Here is a 22,818-nt window from a genome sequence, read left to right as displayed (position 1 = left end):
AGACTTACTCACTTCACCTCACCCACCCATTAATTTGCAGAGGAGGCCTGTAGGCTCATAAAAGAGGTGTGCGTGTGTCTATGTGTGTTTGTATCTGTCTGTGTGTGTTTGTCTCTCTCTTCTCTCTCTTTCTCTTCGTGTGCGGGTGTGTGTGTGTGCGTGTGTGTGTGTGTGTGTGTGTGTGTGTGTGTGTGCGTGCGTGTGTGTGTGTGTACTATTTGGTAGGCTATGTATACTACTGATGAGGAAGATCATCATAGTACTTGTGGGCCACTCTTGGTAGTACATTTTTCATTGACTGTAAGTCACTGTATTTCCTCAGGGTGATGGGCAACTGAGCAGGAAAGAGTGGGATCCACTTGAATGGCTTGTTGTCGGGTATGCTGATGCGCCGAGGCAGGTCTTCCCAGTCAGATTCAAAATCCCATCTCTGTTGTTCATGTTGAAGCAGGTAAAGTTGTGCATCTGTAATTTAGTTTTGTAGTACATTGTACTTGCTTTTGTCTGGGGGCAAAGAAGAACGCATTGAAGGTCCATTGTCCACACTGAAAGTGTGTCACTGGATTCATTTTTGTCTGCAGCCTTTTCAGCTTGAGCCTGACTCTTCAATCTCAAGTGTGTAGCAAGAGCATCCTCATCTGTATTTCCTACCTTGGCGCTTACACAGATGTCACATTGGTCTTTTTTTGGAATGAACACAGAGTAATCCTGCTCTCCAAAAACCTTCCGAAAGTATGTCTCACTCACAGCACGCTTTCCATTCTCATTGGCAGCATTCTGGTATTCCTTGTGAAGCTCTCTCAAAACTGTTCCTGGCTCCAGGAACTTCTTGTTCTGATAAGAGGGAACCTGGCGGCAGTAATGGGATGGGACTGTAGGTATTCCAGAGAGCCACTCTTTCAGGAAGGCCTGGTCTCCATCTGATATTGGCATATGAGGACCAGTCTTGTTGATCTTGGGGTTGGGCTGGGTATGAGTGTTGGGTTTCATGCCTGCAGTTAACCATGATCCAATGGTTCTCAGGGCAATACCAAGTGTGGAACAGAAAAGATTTTTGCACACAGGTATTTTGCATCTATCTGAGAGTTGCAGGTGGTATAGCAGAGATGTTGTTCTCCTTGAATCAACACCACCTTTCTTCTGTTTTATGGGCACATTTTCAACAACAGTCTGGATATACACCTTGCGTGTCTCCCAGGAAGGCATGGACCAGAAATTGTTGAAGATTCCTCTTCTCTCAACTTCAGTCAGTAGCTCACAACTTCTTTTCGTTGACTTGAAGCAGTGCTGTGATGTGCATGGTGGGCCCATGGCCTTTGGTGGTCTCTCCTGTCCCATTGTATTCTTGTAATTCTCTCCCTTCAGACGCTTTTCTTTGATGACATTTTTCTTCCACGTATGGGGCAGTGGACGCTTGTGACGAACAGCAGAAGTGCTGGGGGTTGGACTGGCTTCCTCTTCCTCTGCTTCCACCTCCCCTCCTTCCTCTTCCTCCCCTTCATCTTCGTCTCCTTCCCCTTTCTTTTCCTCTCCTTCATCTTCCTCTCCTTCTCCTTCCTTTTCCTCTCCTTCCCCTTCCTTTTCTTCTCCTTCATCTTCGTCTCCTTCCCCTTTCTTTTCCTCTCCTTCATCTTCCTCTCCTTCTCCTTCCTTTTCCTCTCCTTCCCCTTCCTTTTTTTCTCCTTCATCTTCCTCTCCTTCCCCTTTCTTTTCCTCTCCTTCATCTTCCTCTCCTTCCTCTGGCTGCTTATCAGTCTGTTGCCCCATATCAACATAATTTCCTCCTTCTCCCTCATCTATATCCACCAACTCCTCTAAGTTCACATCAACTTCCTTTCCTGATGATACAACAGAAAATAAAATGCTGTTGGAGTATCTTAAAATGGTAAATCAAGATGACATCTAAATCTACTTGTGTAGTCAAAATGTCTGCTATGTAAAAAAAATAAATAAATCAATTTGTACTATTAATATCAAATCAAATCAATTTATTTTTGTATAGCCCAAAATCACAACAACAGTCGCCTCAAAGGGCTACATGAATATTACTGGCAATAGAGTTCAACCAGTATCAGTCATTTGAACACAGTCAATATAAAGTCCAATTTAACAATTAACAATGAACCCAGGGCGTCCCCCGTCCTTAGACTCTCCTCCTAATAAAAAGCAAATGTTTGAAACATAATATAATTTGCAAACTTGCTGAAAATGCTCAAATTGCCTTTGAAATTGCCAAAGATTTACTCTGGTAGCATGCTGCTGTTAGCTAGCTGCTAGCTTGTACTACATTACTATGCTAATGCTACACTACTAACGCTAATGTTAGCTAGCCATCATACTTTGTTTGCAACAAAAAAGTAATCTTTTAACATGGTCATAACCTCTTTGATTGAATGAAAATACATTTAGTGACCAAAAAACTAAAAAAATATGAACTTTTACCAGATGTAAATGAATCAAAAAGAAGAGCAAGGGCTTCACTTGCGGTCAACCTCTTCTTCTTATCAGCCATTTTGCATACATCAAAACTGCCCAAGTCAAATTGATTGTAGCAAAACTGCCTAAGTCCAATGGTAAAACTGCCTAAGTCAAATGAATGACTTAGGCAAGTATGTTTTTTGACTCTTATGAGTGTTGTGATTGGCCAATGACATAGGCAGATGGACAGGATGATGCAGCAGTGGGGTAGGGGAGTAAAGTTAGGCAAAAATCTCAATTTGACCAAAAAATGACTTAGGCACTTATGCTATGAAGCTAACGATGTGATATTTAGAAAATTAGTTTTTTCTTGTTTTCCGAAAACACAAAAAAATGACTTAGGCAATTATGCTATCAAGCTAACGATATATAAGTCACTTAGACAACCTAAAAATGTTATTGTTGGGCTTTTTTCAGTGTTTTGTTTGTTCGTGAGTAAATCGGTTTGGCTGAGATTAAAGTTATTAGATTAGATAAAATAAAACTTTATTAATCCCCCGGGTGGGTTCCTCCTTGGTTTTCACACAGCTGACTAAACGTCAAACAGAAAACTTATTAAACAGAAGTATGAGACAGTCGAGAATTTACACCAGTGTCTGGTTATATTTTAGATAGCAAGAAGCAGACGGCCGAGTTTATTAAACTCCACCGAGACAGCGGTGACGCTAATCAGAACTAGACCGTCCAATTTCACGCCTTTAAATTTTAAAGGCGTGTTTGTGTGTGTGTTTATACAATTGCTATTATGTTTGCACTTTATGTGTAATGTTACTGACTGCAGAGATCAGTAAGATGTGTGTATTTTTTATTTATTAGTTTTATTTATTTAATATTATTTTTTAATTGAATGACTGTCTAGTAGTTCACAGATGTCGAAAAACTGAGTGTGGTAAAGCCACTGATTTTTTTTTATATATATTTCTGCAATCTGCACATTGTACTGACTTTCATTTTAATGTTTACACCAGGGTTCCTTGTCAGCACTTTATGCTCAGATGTTTGTAAGCTAAAAATAAACTATTGTGTATGTTCAAATATACTGTTGTGATTGAAGAAGTTAAATAAAAATGTCAGTCATCAATTCATGCATCACCTCATGTCATCATAACAGAGGTCTGTCTTCCAGGAAAGAACAGTTTAAAATTAATGTAATATAGTATTGGCCATACTATATGATGTATTGCTTGTCTTTGTTTAATAATACAGAAGACAAAGACCTTAAAAAATAATCGCATATCGCATCGCAATCGCAATATTGGGGCAAAAAATCGCAATTAGATTATTTTCCATAATCGTTCAGCCCTAATACCTCAGCAGTTTTCCCTGTTTGCCTTCCTTAAGAATGGCCTCTCGACAGCCACACTTCCACTGAGATAATTTCTGATGACTATGTGTTTTCCTGACAGATTGCTAGCAGCAAAGAGCCTCAAGATACAATTTAAAATTGGTTCTTTGCCAAGTCATTTGTTATGTGCAGCCAGTTATGTCTGCTCTTTAGTTAGTTCATACCTTGAATTATGTGCATTTTTATGGTTGAATGATTTCAGAGTCAGTGTGAAATGGTTTAGTAAAGAAAGAAAGAAAGAAAGGAAGAGCAGCCAAGTGTCAAAAGAAAAATCTGCCTGCAGACTGAAGATTTTTTGTTCAAGACCACTTTAAAAAAGGAAGAAGGTCTGTCTCCTTGGAATCAAAATATGAGAAAATGAGGGTGACACACGACTTTTGCACACTACTGTAATATAATAAATGTAAAAATAGCATAACATAGAAATGATCAAATACAAGGAACTTAGAAATTTAAGTGGTGGTCATGAGACATACTCGAAAACTGCTTACTTCAGAAATTGTATTGGTCGGAACAAAGGCCAGCAGCAAGGAATGATAGTATGCATGCACCACAAAGACTTTTAGAAAGCCTGGAAAACTGTTGCTCAAGAAAACTTTAGAGAAACACAGAAAACTGAATAAAAAGAATCTGAATGAAAATCTACATACTGCCAACGGAGACATGCCAAACTGTGTTTCATTGTTATTGTAACAGTTACAATAAAGATCTATTCTATTCTTTTGCATTAAAAATAATTCACTGTTTAAAGCGAAAGCACCAACATAAAAGCAAAAAAATAAAACAAAACGTGCACCATCAGCATCTTGTCCTGTTATATAGCCATTATAAAGCGTTCTACTTTCCATTATCTGATAATTACTGTTGCACCACAGTGTGTGGTATTTGATTGTAGTAATAAAAGCAATGTAACAGCGACATCTCGAGGACTGTGAGTAACCTTACCTTATTGCTAGCTGTGCCCTGTCCACAAACAAACATCATAGTCAGTGGTAATGAATAAGTGTGCGAATTTAAAGCAGCTATTATAAATAAAGTCCGATCAGCTGTGGCTAATTTAAACAGCTAACAGTTGCTACATTTTGGGGGAAACTCGTAACTGAACCACTGCCCGCCATACCATACTTCTGCCACTTTCTTTAAAATTATACAGCGAGTTCTAGCTTAGACCCTAACTGATGGGTTTACTCAGATCACGAAAAAAAAATCATTTCTAACTAAAGTGCGTTTATTTTTCTCACCTCCTCGCAAGCGGTGTTCTTCCGGCTTGTGGAAGCTTCCAGCTCTCCGTGGGCAGGACAGTCCAATCAGCGCCACCTCACGTTAAGCTGCTATCTTTTGTTAGTCTAATTTATTCACAGCCGGATAAAAGCACATAAACCGACGCTATCTTTCTTTTTTCAGCGTATTATATTTATGTTAAAGTATATTAAACCTTGGCCCACTAAGTGCCCGGTGGACTACACAGCTCCGCCATGTTATGACATCACTGCCTAATCCCACCCCGGAGCGTGTAGTTGGTGCGGAGTCATGAAAGTGTTTGTAAACAACTCAGTCAGAAGGTAACTTAACAGCTCTACTAATATCCTCAATTTTTTTTAATTATCCCACGCGTGACTGCTTATAGAATCAGTGTGTATTTAAGCAGCGCTTTGGTCAGTTTGCATCTGACGTGTGAGGGTAGATATCTTTAGTTAGTGTTGGGTTTTAGGGTTAGCACCCATGCTAAATGCCAAGCTTGACGTTAGCCGGCAATGCTAATGCTGCCTCACTCTTCCCACAGAGGTGGTAAGCTAGCTAACGTCATATTTGCTAGCCGGCTAGTTAGCTCAATGACTTGCCTTTGTCTTGCCGACAATAAAAGCGCAGTTCCTGCCGTTGCGTGACAGCTTTGTGTAGGTTAATATAGCCATGGGTAAATGTGTGCCATCAAGTTTGTGACATGCTGACAGGTATTTCCAAGGCCTGCACCGGCTTTAAACGGGGTCAGCGTACGCTTAAACAAAAAAAAAATCGACAGTCTAGATTGCACTACATTACAACGCTCATTGCTGCTAGCAAGCAATTTAAAACTACCTTAAACTAAAGCATTAGCATTAATTTAACTTGCTGTTTTCGAGTATTTTATGTTAAGTCACTTGTTGTGTCAAGTGTCAAATTACACAGGGGGGTGGCACCATTTGCATGTTTTTCCTGCAGGCGTAGCAAACTGGAGTCGGACCAATCCCCATACACATCTCCGAGTGTCATCACATCCTCCCAAGTGTACCAGATTGGGGGTGATGAAGGATGTTTGAGGTCACGCTTTCTCGACGGGTCAACGGGATGACACAGCTGTAACGTCACTGACTAATTTGTAGCTGTTGAAGCAGCTGTAGGATTGCACGTGCAGAGCATCAGGGCGCCTTACACTACCTGTGTGTTGTTCACCTGCTGAAGTTAAGATGCCTTGGCCTTTTTCTGAGTCCATTAAAAAGCGGGCCTGCAGGTACCTCCTGCATCGGTACCTGGGCAACTTTCTGCAGGAGAAGCTTAGTCTGGATCAACTCAGTCTAGACCTTTATCAAGGCACTGGGTCTCTTGCACAGGTTCCACTGGATACATGGGTATGTGTAGTGCATGTGTGTTGCTGAAAATACGCCAGATTAAATTATCAGTTAAATAAACTAAGAGGTCCTCTAATGTTTTTTTATTTTTTTTAAAAAAAATTAAAAATTTTGTTCCTCAGTCACTCAATGAGCTACTGGAGACTGCAGATGCTCCTTTTGAGGTAATCACAGGGTTCATCCAGACCATCTCTCTGACAGTCCCTTGGGCAGCACTGCTGCAGGAGAACTGTGCCCTAGAAATCAAGGGTTTGGAGATGGTTCTCAGACCAAGACCAAGAGTGGGTAAGGATATATATATATATATATTTGTCCCTCTACAACACCTGAGAAAAAGCTTAAAATTAGTAAAAGTAAACAGTTTTATTTTATACATATGAGTAGACAAGTAAGGTAATCACTGCTGGTTATACTTCCAGCATCTGGCGTTGAACCCATGTACTGGTCCAGTTTCATGACAAGCAGCATGCAGCTTGCTAAAGAATGCCTGAGCCAGAAACTAACCGATGATATGGGAGAGAGCTTCCAGCCATTTGAAGGACTGGAGAAGTTTGCAGAGACGATAGAAACAGGTAAATTGCTTCTGTGTTTTTTGGCATTCAGCAGGTTTACTTCACAAATACTGTGTAAAGCAATGTCTTTTAAATTTCTTCTCTCACAGTTCTGCGAAGAGTCAAAGTGACATTTTTGGACAGTGTTTTTAGAGTCGAACACATTCCAGAAAATTCTAAAACTGGAATCGCTCTTGAGATTCGAATCAAAAAGTAAGTTTTTGACAGTCAGTGGCACCTCAGTTTCCACAATAAGATAATATACTTCAAATTGGTGTATATATGGTCAAAGATTTGAACACATTGAGCATGGGGAGGTACTGGTGCTGATGTTTAGTGAGAAGTTTGTATTTTAATACTTGATCTCCCCTGACAAATACCGTCTCTCTTCAGGATTGTGTACTGCGATGAAACAGGTGAGGAGAGTTCAAGTGTCAATGTGCATCAGCCAACCACGTTTGCACATAAAAACGTGCAGATGGAGGGAATTACTGTATTCTGGGACGAGTTCTCTGATGCGTCTCGCGCTGCTTGTAAATCGTCACCTACTCCATCGGTTAGTGTAGCAACTTTCACATTGTAAGACTTGTATATATGCATGTGGCCTTTTTAATCAAGTCTTTCTGTATTTTGCAGGAAACTGAGCCAAAACTCTCACCTAGCTGGAATCCAAAAATAATATGCGAGCCGCATCCCCAGTTCACAGAGCCTGTATCCTCTTCAGCGCCTTTTGAACCTGTGCAGGTTGGCAGCCTCTGTGGCAAAATTGAGTTGTCCCTCACTCTCAAAAATAACCTAGCGATGCCTGGTGCAAAGGTAAATTATCTATTTTTGAATCACAAAGATTTACGAGGAAAACAATTTCCCACGTTGTTTATCCAGTATCAGACTTTTGGGGTAATATCCACAAAATTTTGCCAACTTTTCTTCTCAGCTGGATGTTGTTGGACAGATCGATACACTGATTATTCTGCTTTCCCCACGGCAAGTTCACCTTCTTTTGGACTTATTTGGAGCCTTCTCTGGTGGAGGTGAGAACCACTCTCTTTCGAGAACTTTGGGACCAGATGGGGTCTTACGGGGTTATTTAGAAATTGTGAATGTAAGTGTATTTCTAACTCTTCATTTAAGGTGCACAGGAATGGACTAAGGATAGGAAAAATCGCCCAATACAGCAGGAGGATGAGTATCGCCTCCATATGGAACTGAACCGGTGCCTAAAGAAGGATACTGCCGTCCCAGGAGCAGATCCTGACCTCTTTGAAAGCCAAACAACCAGAACTGTGTCGAGTCGAGGTTGAGTTGAAGCACCATCCTGTAATGTCTACATTTTCTTTGATTTTGGTGATTGATTAGCTCTTCTGATGAATATTTTTCTGTTTTTTTGTTTTTGTTTTTATCTTTTTTGTTTTGCTAATGTAGATGACGTGTTTTTCTCCATGGCTGACATGGACATGTCTCATAGCTTGTCATCCCTGCCTCCTCTGGGTGAACCACCCACTGTTGATTTGGACTTGTCACTCACCAGTAACTACTCTGCCTCACCAGGAGAATCTCCCTCTGGAAATGCAACAGTAAGCCTTCATTTGTGTGATCATGCTTACAGAAACGTTCAATATGGTTTAAATCAGGTGAGATTAAGGACTCTGAATGGTCTGGAAACTCAGTAGTTAGTGATCTCATACAGGAAAAATGAGTTATACAAATAAATATTTTGAATAGTAGTGTTTCATTTTCATCTGCGTTTTGTAGGCTCTGTGGGACGAATATATGGACGTACCACGACAAAGAGAGAAGCAGACTTGTGAAACTCCCCTCCAGTCACGGGATTCGCACCTGCCTCAGAAACTGTTGAGGCAAACTTGTAAGCACTACAGTAAATTAATAGATACATAAACATATATTATGCACTCACCCTCAGTTTATCCAGTGTGTGAAACAAACAGTTTCAGCAGTTGTTGAACAGGTTATGTTCAATCAAAAGACTTATGCTGAAATATTCCCAAGATCAGTTCCCCCTTTGTGTTCATGTACATGGTTGTAGCTGGACATTATTTGCTGTTTGTGTTTCAGCCCATTCGTCCAAAACCCACAGTGATGAGTCAAGGCCAGAGTTAGTGCTGAGGTTGACACTGGGCAGTTTGGCTGTCTCAGTCCTCCACATTGACCCGCTGCCGCCACCACATGCTGCTCCCAGTCCTCTTGGCCCCATGGCTGCACACTTCTTCAGCATGGTGGGCCCAGGACAGCTTGAGCCAGCCGCTTTCCTTCAGTCTCGGGTGGTGTTTAATCAGGCTTGTCCTCATGACCACCTCAGGTGCACTTCTAATTTTAACAAATTCCTGTATTCTGAAGGAATGAGCATGTGAATGAATCAGATCACCTGAATCACCTGGGCTTATGTTTGCAGGTTTGTAGGCCAGGGTCTGAAGTTAAACTATGATCACTGGCAGGGATCCAACTTAAGGACTTTTAGCACTGACATTACCCTGAACCAGATGGAGTTTCTAGAGTGTCTGTTCACCTCTGAGGCTGTTATTGGTGGCTCGCAAAAAGGAGTTCAATATACTGAGGTGAGACCTTCAAGCCTAAGCTTCGTACATCTCTCACTGCATAACGCTTTGGATGTTTGAACACTGCGTATATGTATTTATACAGAACACTTGAAAGGTGCAGCTGTCTTGACATTAGTGTTTCACTTTAGTTTTTCTCTCACACCTCAGCTGCTGACATTTGACACCAAAGCCAGTGCTGATGCGCCGCTTACCACCTGCCTTCACCTGCTTTACAAACAGGCTGAGCGCAGAGGTCCTCAGGTAACTGCATCCGTTAGCTCAATATGAAACCACAACACTCTAACAATCAAATGCCGTTCCTCCACAATGAGTGTCTGGCCTCTACTTCTAACCCTTTGCCTCGCTGTGCAGGGCGGCCAGGTACGTCTCAGCACCATTCCCAGGAAAGCTGAGATCCAGGTGGAGCTGGGTCCTGTGCACTCTGAGCTGGACATCAGTATTGTAGACCGCCTAAACTCACTACTGCAGCCTCAGAAACTAGCAACCACAGAGGCGATGGCCTCCCACATGTATACATCTTACAATAAACCTGTCAGCTTGGTAAGTGTGGTCCATCATGTAAGCCTATGCTTTTTGTGTATATGTTCTGACATTGAGGTTTTAGTGTAGGCACAAACTGCTTTTCTCCTACAAAAAACAAACAAACAGTAAGTCGGTACATAGAAAATTCACATTTCTTTGTACTTGGCATATATGAAAGTCATCTAATCTACATCTTTGGCTTTCTTCATAAATTTCACAGCACAAGGCTTTTACAGAGGTTTTCCTTGATGACAGCCATACTCCTGCCAACTGTCATGTGTCACTGACAATTAATGCACCAGTGCTGGGCATTGCTGTGCGCTTCCCCATCCCTGATCTGCGTTCAGATCAAGAGAGGGGCCCTTGGTTCAAGAAGTCGCTACAGAAAGAAACGCTGTACTTGGAGCTGGAAGAGCTGGAATTGAAAACCGAATTCATGGGTGGCAATTCACCTGACCAAACCAAAATGGAGCTCACTTTTAAGGAACTCACTGGTGTGTCAAGATTTCAAAAGCTCCTCTGAAGATTTAATTGTCTGTTGACTTGGACTTTAATTGTTTTTACTTTTACCCGTTTGCACAGGGAGGTTCCAGGAAGAGGACGATCAAACAGCTGCCCGGTTCCTCAGAGTGTCACACACGATGGATGGAGACATGACAACATCTGAAAGTGTAAAATTTGATTGGCCAAGGTAAGATCACATAACCAACCAGTATACATATCTCTTTGTTTAGCAGTGTCAGTAATACTACATTTTTCTGGGCAGGGTTGTGCTCAAGATGAACCCAACTGCAGTCCACTCCATCCTTGAGCGTGTGACAGCTGAAGATGAGGGGGCTGAGGACCATTCTCTTGAAGAAGAGGAGGAGGAGGAAGGGGCTGCTCATTCACTGAAGGATGTATGTGACTTTGGGAAGCCAGAGCCATCACCCTTTTCTTCACGTAGGGTTATGTATGAGAATGAAGAGGTAGGTTATGGGTCAACAATGTCCAGTTAACCTATTCTTGACACGACTGTCTCTTTGATTTTAACTGTTCATACTGTAGCATCTCAAATCTGCATTGTAGCCCCTGCACCTGAAAACTACAGTGAATAATTACCAGACAACCTCACACTAAACAGCTGCTTTCTGACGCTTCTGCAGAAAGCTGAAAGTTTCTCAGCTCACATCTGTCTTTAAGATTTATATCTCCAGATATTTGTTTGACACACATGTTATCTGGAGGACATTCCTAATCTGATTCAGTTTAATGTAATGTGGAAACTGAAAGCTTGTGACACGTGTATGCTGGAAAGACTCAATTATATCAGACGAGCTGTAACCAGTGGGGAAAACCCATTGTGGAACATTGTATCAGAGTTTCCACAGTCATTAGTCACAGATAGATAGATAGATAGAGATATAGAGATAGATAGATAGAGATAGATAGATAGAGATATATAGAGAGATAGAGAGATATAGATAGATAGATATAGAGATAGAGATATAGATAGATAGAGATATAGATATATATGTATATATATATATGTGTGTGTATGTGGCCACATTTTTGTGCTGCTTTTTGATGTTTCCTTGAAAGAATTGCCAGACTTGAGCAACAGGGAATAACGTTCAACAAGGTAGTTTTGGAATAATTCACTAATGTTTAATTTGAACTATCACTATAGGTCTGTATCACTATAGTTGTAAGAAAGATGCTCAAAGTGATGTTTTGCTGCTGTGCATGTTATTGCAATGCTAAATTATGAGTTTTAGATCTGTTGCTTTAAATCTATTCTTATGACACAGCTACAGTAAACGTGTATATCTTGCCTAACTTTCTCTCAGAGTGATCATCTTACATGTAATATGAAATCACAGCATCACCACTCCTTCCCCCACAGCTAAAGTTTTGAATGTTCACTGTTGAAGCTCCAGTAGCGTACCTTCTGTGCTTCTTGCCCCCCTCCCTCATCTTTTACATGCAAATCTTTTGCTGTTTTTCTCCATTCTGTCTCACTGTGTCACTCTCATCACCTTCACCAGTCAAGCACGTATTTCATTACATTTACTTCTAATCCACAAAGTTGCTTCTCCAAAGGCAGTAAGTGATGTAGGCATTAATACACTGAAAAAATACTATTGAAAGATACATTTGATGTCCAGAGTCCTTCATGTGTTTTGTTTTAAATACTTTTCCAGTTTTCTTTGTCGATTGAAAGGTGTTGCTATTTTGTTAATGGCATTGGTCCAAAGCTGGAGCAAAATGTACAGGTTGATTTATTTGCATTGGGAAGCGAGGATATTTGGTAATATATTTACATGTGTGGCAGGTGCATCTTTATGCAAAGGTGTACAATAGCTCTGCTTTGCGTACCTAACCTGCTGACAAAACAGGTGGTGACAGAGTTGTGTTTACATTTACTATTATAATCTTGTAATTCCAGATGGTCATTCCTGGTGATGTCGGTGAGATGACGGTGTTCCAGGAAAAAACGATGAATAACTCCCGGTTCATCCTTGAGTTGTGTTTCCCTAATGTGCAGCTAACACTCCCCAGCAAGGCATTTTATGAAAAACTACACAACAGGTAGGTCACTTGGCTTTCACCCAGAGCAACTTCATTGCCTCTTATTTATTTATCTTTAATTTAACTAATTTATCTACAACACACATCTTTAACAGCCTGTTAACATTGCTTATTACTGGACCTGAGGTTCACCAGCTACTGTCATATCAGGGGAAAACTTTTTCAGCTGCATATTCTTCTCTATGCATTTAATAATTCTTATCCATATTCTAAATATTTTAGGATAAACAATGACCTTCTGCTGTGGGAGCCCACTGCTCCATCACCAGTGGAGACTGTAGAGAACATGCCATATGGAGTTGGACTCTCTGTTGCCAGTCAATTGATCAACACTTACTCCAAGGACAGCTTTAGCCAGTTCCGCTCCACTGGTCCTGAGGGTGCGACAGAACAGTGTTTTCACCTAATTCTTTAGTCACTTATGATGTCATGTTTAAATTACAACTTATCTGCTCATAAATGGGTGTTTTGTTGTCTTTGCAGAGGAGACCAGTGGATCAGAGGAGGAGAACATGCACTATTACTCGCCTGCCGCTGACCTGGGCTTCAGATCTCGAAAGAAGAAGAAGCCCAAAGCCCACAGCAAGAACTCCCAGAGCCTTTTCTCTGTCAATCTTAGTGTCAATCATGGCCTTATGTGTCTTCATGCTAATGCCAAGGTAACCTTCAGTATTTTCCACACGCAGGCTTTACTTTGGCTTGCTGGCCAAATATATTTGACGTCAGTTTTATTTTATCGACAACATCCATCACTGATTTAAAAGTGGACAGTCCCCTCACTCCAGCTTTAAAAGTTCAGTTGCTGCTAACCAGCCAGCTGGGCCCCTCCCATTGTGTCTTTCACTAAAGACAGCATGGACAGGTTGCTGCTGTGGTAGTCCTCAATATCTGCAGCGACTTGACCTGACTTAATCTCCCCTGTGTTGCACTTCTAGTGGTCACCCTTGTTCTGCCTGGGGAAAAAATAAAAAGTGCACCAAAAAAACAATGAAATTTGTGGATAGCTTGTTATGTGGACATTGGAGTTGAGTTTGTTGTTTTTACAGAAGGAGGATAAAACCACACTGAAAAACAAACATGGCGAGTTCTGGCTGGAGGTGAAAAATGCAGTTTTGTTCAGCGTCACTCAGTATGAAGGCTTTAAAGATCAGCACTACATCTGCTTTCACACCAGCAGCATCTGCATGTATCACCAAGGTAAGCTGCTTCCTGTTTGTGTGTAATATCACTATTGTCTTAGTCTTATGATGTTATGAGTGATATGTGGTGATAATGGGACCTAAAAATATATAAAAGTATAGGTAACGGTCTAGAACTGTACTAACTGTACGACTGTATGCGTTTTCACTGATGACTCAATCTGTTATTATCCCCAGGACTCATAGATGGAGGCACTTCCGTCTCAGACATCAAATTGCCATGCAGGACACATCCTCATTGGCTAGAGCCAACCATCTACCAGTCAGAAACATCTTCAGAAAAATTGTCAACGCCTTCGGAGGGTATCGGTTTAGAAGCTCGCAGCATGGTTTCTGTCGCTGTCAAAATCTCATCACAGAATGCAGAACGCAACATCAAGGTCAGATACTCAAAACAGTTAGAGGACTGTGTGTGTATTTCACAGATTTGTTGTGAACCACTTCAGCAAGTCCACTACAGACTCAAGTGTCACATTCTGTACATAAAGTACTTATGTTTGAGTTATTTTTAAAGGCTGGCAGGCTTTATTCTGCACTCATATTGTCCATGAGTTTTGGATCTGCTTCCCAGTCAAAATTGAGAAATCGCCATGTTTCATTATTGGTGGTTATTACATTTTTAAACCCTTACTGTGGAAGAGAAATGTTGTTTTGTTATGTGTTGCTTATTAAATAAGTCCACTTATGTGGCTGTGTGTATACAGTGGCTTGCAAAAGTATTGGGCCCCCTTGAACTTTTCCACATTTTGTCACATTACAGCCACAAGACCAACACAAAGTGGTGTACATGTGAAAAGTGGAACGAAAATCAGACATGATTCTAAAAAATTTTTACAAATAAATAACTGCAAAGTGGGGTGTGCGTAATTATTCAGCCCCCTTTGGTCTGAGTGCAGTCAGTTGCCCATAGACGTTGCCTGATGAGTGCTAATGACTAAATAGAGTGATTACTGTGTGTAATGTCAGTACAAATACAGCTGCTCTGTGACGGCCTCAGAGGTTGTCTAAGAGAATATTGGGAGCAACAACACCATGAAGTCCAAAGAACACAGCAGACAGGTCAGGCATAAAGTTACTGAGAAATACAAAAAGATTTCCCAAGCCCTGAACATCCCACGGAGCACTGTTCAAGCCATCATTCAGAAATGGAAGGAGTATGGCACAACTGTAAACCTGCCAAGACAAGGTCGTCCTCCTAAACTCACAGGCCGAACAAGCAGAGCGCTGATCAGAAATGCAGCCAAGAGGCCCATGGTGACTCTGGACGAGCTGCAGAGATCTACAGCTCAAGTGGGGGAATCTGTCCATAGGACAACTATTAGTCGTGCACTGCACAAAGTTGGCCTTTATGGAAGAGCGGCAAGAAGAAAGCCATTGTTAACAGAAAACCATAAGAAGTCCCGTTTGCAGTTTGCCATAAACCATGTGGGGGACACAGCAAACATGTGGAAGAAGCTGCTCTGGTCAGATGAGACCAAAATGCAAAACGCTGTGTGTGGCGGAAAATTAACACTGCACATCACTCTGAACACACCATCCCCACTGTCAGATATGGTGGTGGCAGCATCATGCTCTGGGGGGGGTTCTCTTCAGCAGGGACAGGGAAGCTGGTCAGAGTTGATGGGAAGATGGATGGAGCCAAATACAGGGCAGTCTTGGAAGAAAACTTCTTGGAGTCTGCAAAAGACTTGAGACTGGGGCGGAGGTTCACCTTCCAGCAGGACAACGACCCTGAACATAAAGCCAGGAAACAATGGGATGGTTTAAAACAAAACATATCCATGTGTTAGACTGGCCCAGTCAAAGTCCAGATCTAAATCCAGTCGAGAATCTGTGGCAAGATCTGAAAACTGCTGTTCACAAACGCTGTGCATCTAATCTGACTGAGCTGGAGCTGTTTTCAGAAAGATTTCAGTCTGTAGATGTGCAAAGCTGGTAGAGACAGACCCTAAAAGACTGGCAGCTGGAACTGCAGCAAAAGGTGGTTCTACAAAGTGTTGACTCAGGGGGCTGAATAATTACGCACACCCCACTCTGCAGTTATTTATTTGTAAAACATGTTTGGAATCATGTGTGATTTTCATTCCACTTCTCACGTGTGCACCACTTTGTGTTGGTCTTTCAAATCAAATCACTTTTATTGTCACATCACATGTGCAGGTACATTGGTACAGCACATGTGAGTGAAATTCTTGTGTGCGAGCTTCACAAGCAACAGAGTTGTGCAAAATACAATAATGTAAACAAGCAAAATACAAGAATGGCTACATCTGAAACTAATAAATATATGTACAATATATAATAGTATATGCATTTCTGGATGTGTATACTAAATACTTTTCTACGTGTGTGTGTGTGTGTGTGTGTGTGTGTGTGTGTGTGTGTGTACACATATTTTACAAATTAAGTAGAGTAAACAATAAATAAAATATATAAAAATATACAAATACGTTTTCACGTGGAATTCCAATAACATTGATTCATGTTTGTGGCTGTAATGTGACAAAATGTGGAAAAGTTCATGGGGGCCCAATACTTTTGCAAGCCACTGTATGTTTGTATGCAAATTAAAAAAATTCCACGTAATTTAAGAAGTAATGTGCTCGCTGTGATGTCCTCTTTTTTTTTTTTTTCTTCTTTTTTTTTTTTTCCCTCCTTTCTAATTTTCCGTCATGCAGGAGTTTCTGGTTGCTGTTGGGGTGAGAGGTGCTACACTCCAGCACAGAGTGGTCCCTCCTAGCTTGGGCTGGTATGACCAGGTAAAACAAACTGCCTTAGGCTGCTGTCATATAAGCTTTATTTGACCTTCATATGATGTGTTTACAAAGCACAGAAGAAATGTGCAATAACATCAGGTATTCATAATCTTACTGATGATTTGTCTACAACAGATTGTTGACTTTCTGAATGTTTCTGATGAACCCGTGTTGGGTTACGCTCCTCCTACGTCTGTCACCACACTACATTTGCACCTATGGAGCTGCTCTCTGGACTACAGGTGAAGTAGAACAAAACACTAAATGGTGGCTGGTTTTATTATCAGAGTGTGTTCTTATGTGATGCTTGATTTTATTTTGTTTTTTGCAGACCCCTGTACTTGCCACTCAGATCGTTGCTGGTTGTGGAAACATTCAGCATCTCCAGTAGCGTCTCTCTAGACAACTCCTCATCAACACTTAGGTGTGAAAAAGCAACTGGATTTCTTCTGAAATACAAAAATGTGTGGAGGTTACATTATTTAGTAAAATATGTTGTTTCCAGGATCATTTTGGACGAAGCTGCTCTGTTCCTCTCAGATAAAAGTAATGCTGTCTCTGTAAATCTAGCTCGTGGTAAGTTGACTTCAGAAACGGTGTTGAATGCGACTTTACATGAAGCTTTGACAAATTTTGACTTTTTCTTTTTGTCACAGATTATGTCCAAGTGGTAGACATGGGAACCTTAGAGCTGAGGATAACAGCAGTCAAACCTGGAGTAGATGGAAAATTGGTAAGTGTTAATTATTCATATTCCCATTTTTAAAAAACAGACAAAACAGGCTTGTACAAACACTTATTTTCGCTGTCTCTTGGGTGATAGTCGGAGCCCAGATTCGAGCTGCGCTGCTCCAGTGATGTGATCCATATCAGAACCTGTTCGGACTCCTGTGCTGCCCTCATGAACCTCATACAGTATGTAGCCAGCTATGGAGACTTGCTGCCCCCAGCTGAACCAGAGACCAAGCACAGCAGCACTGCACAAAAAAGCAAGGTCAGCAGTGTCACTCAGTTAAAGCATAATTGTCAAACTTTACCATATGCACAAGTTTATTCTGAGTGTATTTTTGGACAGATGGAGGCTTCTAGCCGACCACCATCTCAGACTTCGCTCCTCGCTGAGACTGAGCAGCAGATGTTACAGGATCTCATGAGTGACGCTATGGAAGAGACTGATGGGCAGCCTGTACCAGGGCCGCAGCAGAACGGTAAATACTTCGCTCAGTGAGGTAAAAAAGTGTTTCACCCATGAGGAGTCTTTACTTTATGAATTTCACACCACTGCAGGCACACCTGAGGAGCAGATTCAAGACCAAGAACCACCTCGCTCAGACCTGTTCCTGTTCCCAGATGAAAGTGGGAATTGCCAAGATTTAAGCCCCCCGTACCCCATGCTTCCTTCTCCTCTCATCACACCAGCCCCTAATCTGGCCCAAGAGACTGACGACTTTTGTATATTGGAAACTCCGAGCTCCAGAGGAGAGGTTGGGACATACTCATTCTTCAAGTTAAGGCTACATATTTTTGTGTAGCCTTAACTTGAAGAGGCTACATAGCATAGTGATCGACTGTTTTTGCAAAACCTGTTTATGCCTGACTGTAAGAAAAATGTGTGTTCAGGATCGAGATCAGGAGCCGGTGGTGAAGCAGCTATCCTCGGAGCCAGTAGAAGTCAAAGACGATCACTTCAGTCAGCCTCTGGATGGAAGTGATTCCAGCCGTGGAGCCAACTTTCCCATCCCAGAGGTTCGCTACCTCATTAAGGAGATCTCTGTCATCTGGCATCTTTATGGTGGAAAAGACTTTGGGAGTGTGAGCTCCATAGTTTCTCCTGCTAGAAGCCGGGGGTGAGTCATAAACTGGGTTCTCTTTACATTTGTTAAAAGGAAGACATATTTACTTAACTCTGGTCTTTACTCTGTCTTGCAGATGTACACCTCATAGCTCCCCATCTCAAACTCCAGTGAGACAAGCGAAGGCTTCAGGGCGGGTTGGTGGTGGAAAGGGAAGGAATCCTGATGTCCTGATGGAGATTCAACTCAGCAAGGTAAAGTTATGCTGTGCAGAAATACATGTTCATTATTTTGTGAAATGCCATTTGGGGTTTCTTCAGCTTTTCTTTTACTGCTTCTTCAGGTGAGATTCCAGCACGAGGTGTACCCCCAGATCTCAGCGGTGTCGCGTCCAGCAGTGGACCAGCCAGTGTCCCGGCAGGTGTTCTCTGTGCAGGACTTGGAGATTCGAGACAGACTAGCTGCCTCCCAGATGAACAAGTTTCTCTACTTGTACTCTAGCAAGGAAATGCCCCGAAAAGCCCATTCTAACATGGTGAGGAAAGCACCATACTTGTGGTAATCGTGGTAAGTTTTGTCCTGTCGTAACCATGTGTGTGCGCTTTTTGTCTTAGTTGACAGTCAAGGCGATGCACATGTGTCCTGAGTCAGGCCAAGCTCCCCCAGAGTGCTGTTTACGGGTCACTCTAATGCCTCTTCGCCTCAATATTGATCAGGTGAGAGTTGGGTACAAATTATTTCTCTAACCCTGGCAAACAATGAGCATTATCTTTTAAGTGATAGCTTCTTCTTTATTTGAAGGATGCACTGTTCTTCTTGAGAGACTTCTTTACAAGTCTTGCTGCTGAAGTTGAGTTTTTCTCACCACCTATTCACGAAGGTAAGATTGCCACAAAACTGTATAATTATCATGAATCCTACTTTTATCTCATGCATCTTTAACGTTTTGTCTGTTTTAGCGGTTTGTGTTACCACAAAGAAAGTGGCTGCCCCAGAGATCTCTTGCAGCTTCTCCAAGCACGCTGGTGGGAGCCAGGATCCAGCCCCAATCATCTCGGTGCCTGCACAGAGACGACTGAGCCAAAACGGTTTCTCTACATCCGGCAGGGAAGACGCAAATGACAGTGAAGCCTCTGCTTCTCCCTTCACAGACCAACCCATCTTCTTTAGGTTAGAGGTTATTTTTATTGACCACTAAGCCGTTTAACTTTCCAAACTGCTTGTTTGTGTTCAGCAACCCCTTGTCATCTTAACAGGGAGTTTCGATTTACTTCTGAGGTTCCCATTCGCCTGGACTACCATGGGAAACACGTGTCTATGGACCAGGTAACTGTCTAAGAGAGGACTTGATTAACTCCACGTTATGTTATGAGTGCTTCATGAATGATTTTTATGAGTACCTCGTTCCAGGGAACATTTGCAGGGATCATTTTCGGGCTGACACAGCTGAATTGTTCAGAGCTCAAACTGAGGCAGTTGTGCTACAGGCAGGGGTAAGTATACCGCAAAATGTATCTCATGAGACAATAAATTAGCAAAAACATAATTCGCACACAGTGATCCGTATTAAAGTAATACTTGTTTGTGTTTCAGATTATTAGGTGTGGATAAGCTCTTTTCCTATGCAATAAATGAGTGGTTAAATGACATAAAGACAAACCAGCTTCAAGGACTGCTGAGTGGTGTGGCACCTATTCATACTCTGGTAAAACTGGGTAAGTGTAACAGTTCAAGGGATAATCTCAGATGGTTTACTGTATTTGGTAAGAACAGGGCTGTTGCTGTACCTTGTTCTTGTTGGCCAGTTGGGATGTGCTACATGATTAAATGTTGCTTCTCTTGTTAATCAAGACATGAAATACTAGTTATTTAATCCAATTATGCAAATGTTTGTTAATGTACAGTGCACATCAACTGTCAGTTATACCTCAGCAACATTACACACTCTTTCCCGTGAGTGGATATAAACAAGCACAGTGAAAAGGAACACAAGTGACAGCTCTGTGAACAAGTGTAGATTTGCAGTGTTCTTATCTAGACAATAAACAGTTATTAGCAGGCCTTGTAAGATCACACTGATGAATAAGCTGAGCAGTGTGTAACCATAATCTGCTCAGGTCTATAAACATTAACATGTAAGCTAAGCAGTGCTCGTGTTAGCTACTTGCAGCAGAATAAACTGATGTGTATCAGTTGTATTGCAGATGCCAGCAATAAATGAAATTTAAGAATGCACAGGTCCAAATTTTTGTAGTTCTGATCTGACACCTTGGATATCAATAATGGTTCAAACTGCTGGAAATGCGCGAATGAAAGCTGCTGCTGTAGCTAAAGAGAAGCGTCTCCAAGCTGCTGAAGCTCGGATGTTAACTTCCTATACATTGCCTCACTCTCCCATTAGCAATCGAAGCATTGCTCCTGTTGCGCAATTATTAACACAGTGTAGAACTGAACTGAATGGATTAGCTGTGGACTGTAGCACTGACACCTATAACCTTAGCACATCTTTATTACACTTTATTATTATACTTTGTCTAATATGAAAGAATAAGATTTAAAAAATCACAATTTTTCCCAAATTGTATTTGTACAGACATTGTTTAACTTGTCAGTGAACTGTCTGTTATCTTACGTCCAGACTTGTTAACTAGTCTGATTTTTGTTGTTCTCTCATTTTAATTGACTTGTAAAGGAGTTGCCTGGTGCTTGGCCCAACAACTTTCTAATTTCTGAAAAGTTCCTTGAGTCAACATTTCCTTGTTTGACAAAATTTTCTTTATTGTTGCTGACATTTCAGAATCAGCCTTAATCACTTTCTTTTTCTTTAATAAAAAACAATCTGGAACAGAAACTGCTGTGAAAGTCATTTCCAATATGAGAGCTGAGGTCCAGCTTTTGACTTTCAGTTGCTTTACTCCTCTGTCAATGTTGTTTTTTTTTTCTTTCATATTCAGTTCACGGACTCAGGGATTTGGTCTGGCTCCCGATTGAACAGTACAGGAAGGATGGCCGGATAGTCCGTGGATTTCAGCGCGGCACGGCTTCCTTTGGAACCTCTACAGCTATGGCTGCCCTGGAGCTCACAAACAGGATGGTGCGGACTATTCAGGTAAACTGGTCCACTGCTGCTAATAAAATATTTGCATGCATTTCCTTCTGTAAAGCACGTAGAAAAATCTATTAATTGTTGTCTTTTATAATTTTTTTTTTCTGTTTTTAGGCAGCCGCTGAGACAGCGTATGACATGGTGTCTCCAGTGCCTGATGAGAGGGACACAAAGAGGGTAAAACGGATCTCCCATTATGGACTGGCTCATCAGCCTGTCGACCTCAGAGAAGGTGTAGCCAAAGCCTACACTGTGGTGAAAGAGGTAAAAAAAACAAATAGGAAAACCTTCAGTTCTGTGAAAGAAAAGATGTTTTAAGGACTGCAAAATGTTCCCACAGGGGATCACAGACACTGCACTAACCATCTACGACACAGCCACCCGGGAGCACGAGCAGCGAGGTATGACTGGGGCAGTCGGTGGAGTTCTCCGCCAGCTTCCACCTGCAGTAGTCAAGCCACTCATTATGGCCACTGAGGCGACTTCAAATGTCTTGGGTGGGATGAGAAACCAGATTCACCCCGATGCACGTCAGGAGGAGTCGCAAAAATGGAGGCAGGGCGACGAGTAAGTGTCATTGCCTTATGGAAAACTGAAACAATGACTGTGCAGCAGCTACAGCTTAATAGGTGTGCTTTTGAAGAAGGCAAAAGGTGGACAGTGAGTGCCGGTGTAAATAAAATGGTGTTCATCCTGTGGCAGTTTGAGCTACTGTGATTTTTAGCTTGTGTCAGCTTATCACATGCCTCACAGTGCCTTCATGGTCATCAACATTGTTCAACTGTATGCTTGTAATCAAATGGATGAAGAAGGGTGAGTTTGAGCAGCACTTATAATGTTATTGTGTATGATGCTATGTTGTAGGGTAGACCATACAAATGTAAAATGTAAAGGCTTAAGAATGAAGGAATAGGTCCTTTCATCTGCTTCATTTTCAAACAGCTGTTTACAGATTGTGTGGTTGCGTTCTCTTATCCTACTTTGTGTCAGCAAACACTAATATTCTAGGTGTAATGACCCTTAATTTATATAAGATGTACTGTATGTGGGCCTTGTTATTTACTGTAAATATTCCTAATGAGCAGCATTTCATGCAAATATGAGAGAACAAATGTAAAAACTGAATGTGTTGCATCTTTGTAAAGCTCTGTAATCTGCACTTTTAACTGAGTCGAAGCGTAACAAGTGAGAGATGGGACGATTATCCAGACTTGTTCTAAGGTTTCACAATTTTAGTGTTGCATAATTTTCACAAAAGCTGCTGTTTAAAAAAAGGAAGCTGCGGTTTAAATTTAAAAACTGCTTTATTCTTACA

The 22,818-nt window shown here is 41.5% G+C and overlaps 2 protein-coding genes across 2 annotated transcripts in view; one reads left to right on the top strand and one right to left on the bottom strand.

Annotated features, from left to right (window-relative positions):
- Positions 1 to 5,333, bottom strand: part of gskip (gsk3b interacting protein) — a 13,394-nt gene extending 8,061 nt beyond the window's left edge. Inside the window, exon 1 of the mRNA XM_085379186.1 lies at positions 5,065 to 5,333. The gene's annotated coding sequence lies outside the window, so the exon portion shown is untranslated. The remainder of the gene's footprint in view (positions 1 to 5,064) is intronic.
- On the top strand, positions 5,324 to 22,818 carry atg2b (autophagy related 2B). Its single transcript, XM_085379185.1, has 43 exons — positions 5,324 to 5,385; positions 6,023 to 6,429; positions 6,552 to 6,714; positions 6,849 to 7,001; positions 7,091 to 7,193; positions 7,374 to 7,536; positions 7,617 to 7,796; positions 7,915 to 8,011; positions 8,112 to 8,276; positions 8,403 to 8,554; positions 8,733 to 8,844; positions 9,054 to 9,297; positions 9,391 to 9,553; positions 9,704 to 9,796; positions 9,908 to 10,096; positions 10,299 to 10,572; positions 10,661 to 10,769; positions 10,845 to 11,046; positions 12,507 to 12,649; positions 12,872 to 13,029; positions 13,133 to 13,308; positions 13,696 to 13,846; positions 14,026 to 14,228; positions 16,527 to 16,607; positions 16,740 to 16,846; positions 16,936 to 17,028; positions 17,110 to 17,180; positions 17,261 to 17,337; positions 17,428 to 17,598; positions 17,680 to 17,812; positions 17,892 to 18,088; positions 18,225 to 18,451; positions 18,534 to 18,651; positions 18,741 to 18,932; positions 19,012 to 19,113; positions 19,199 to 19,277; positions 19,357 to 19,567; positions 19,654 to 19,723; positions 19,808 to 19,890; positions 19,991 to 20,112; positions 21,352 to 21,506; positions 21,618 to 21,767; positions 21,844 to 22,818. Exons 2-43 carry the CDS (start codon positions 6,268 to 6,270, stop codon positions 22,072 to 22,074), a joined length of 6,225 nt encoding a protein of 2,074 aa, XP_085235311.1. The 5' UTR covers positions 5,324 to 5,385; positions 6,023 to 6,267; the 3' UTR covers positions 22,075 to 22,818.

Source organism: Diplotaxodon limnothrissa, linkage group LG19 (genome assembly GCF_057381915.1).
Source record: "Diplotaxodon limnothrissa isolate DT_005_m linkage group LG19, D_limnothrissa_male_GT1.1, whole genome shotgun sequence".
Taxonomy (NCBI): domain Eukaryota; kingdom Metazoa; phylum Chordata; class Actinopteri; order Cichliformes; family Cichlidae; genus Diplotaxodon; species Diplotaxodon limnothrissa.
The sequence above is the reverse complement of the archived record's forward strand: the minus strand, read 5'-3'. Positions and strand labels throughout refer to the sequence as shown.

Bases quoted from the DNA above. Each gene is read 5' to 3' on its own strand.
- atg2b (XM_085379185.1), top strand. From the start codon at position 6,268: ATGCCTTGGCCTTTTTCTGAGTCCATTAAAAAGCGGGCCTGCAGGTAC. The intron at 10,097-10,298 runs GTAAGTGTGGTC...TAAATTTCACAG, and splicing joins ACAATAAACCTGTCAGCTTG to CACAAGGCTTTTACAGAGGT. The intron at 17,813-17,891 runs GTAAATACTTCG...ACACCACTGCAG, and splicing joins ACCAGGGCCGCAGCAGAACG to GCACACCTGAGGAGCAGATT.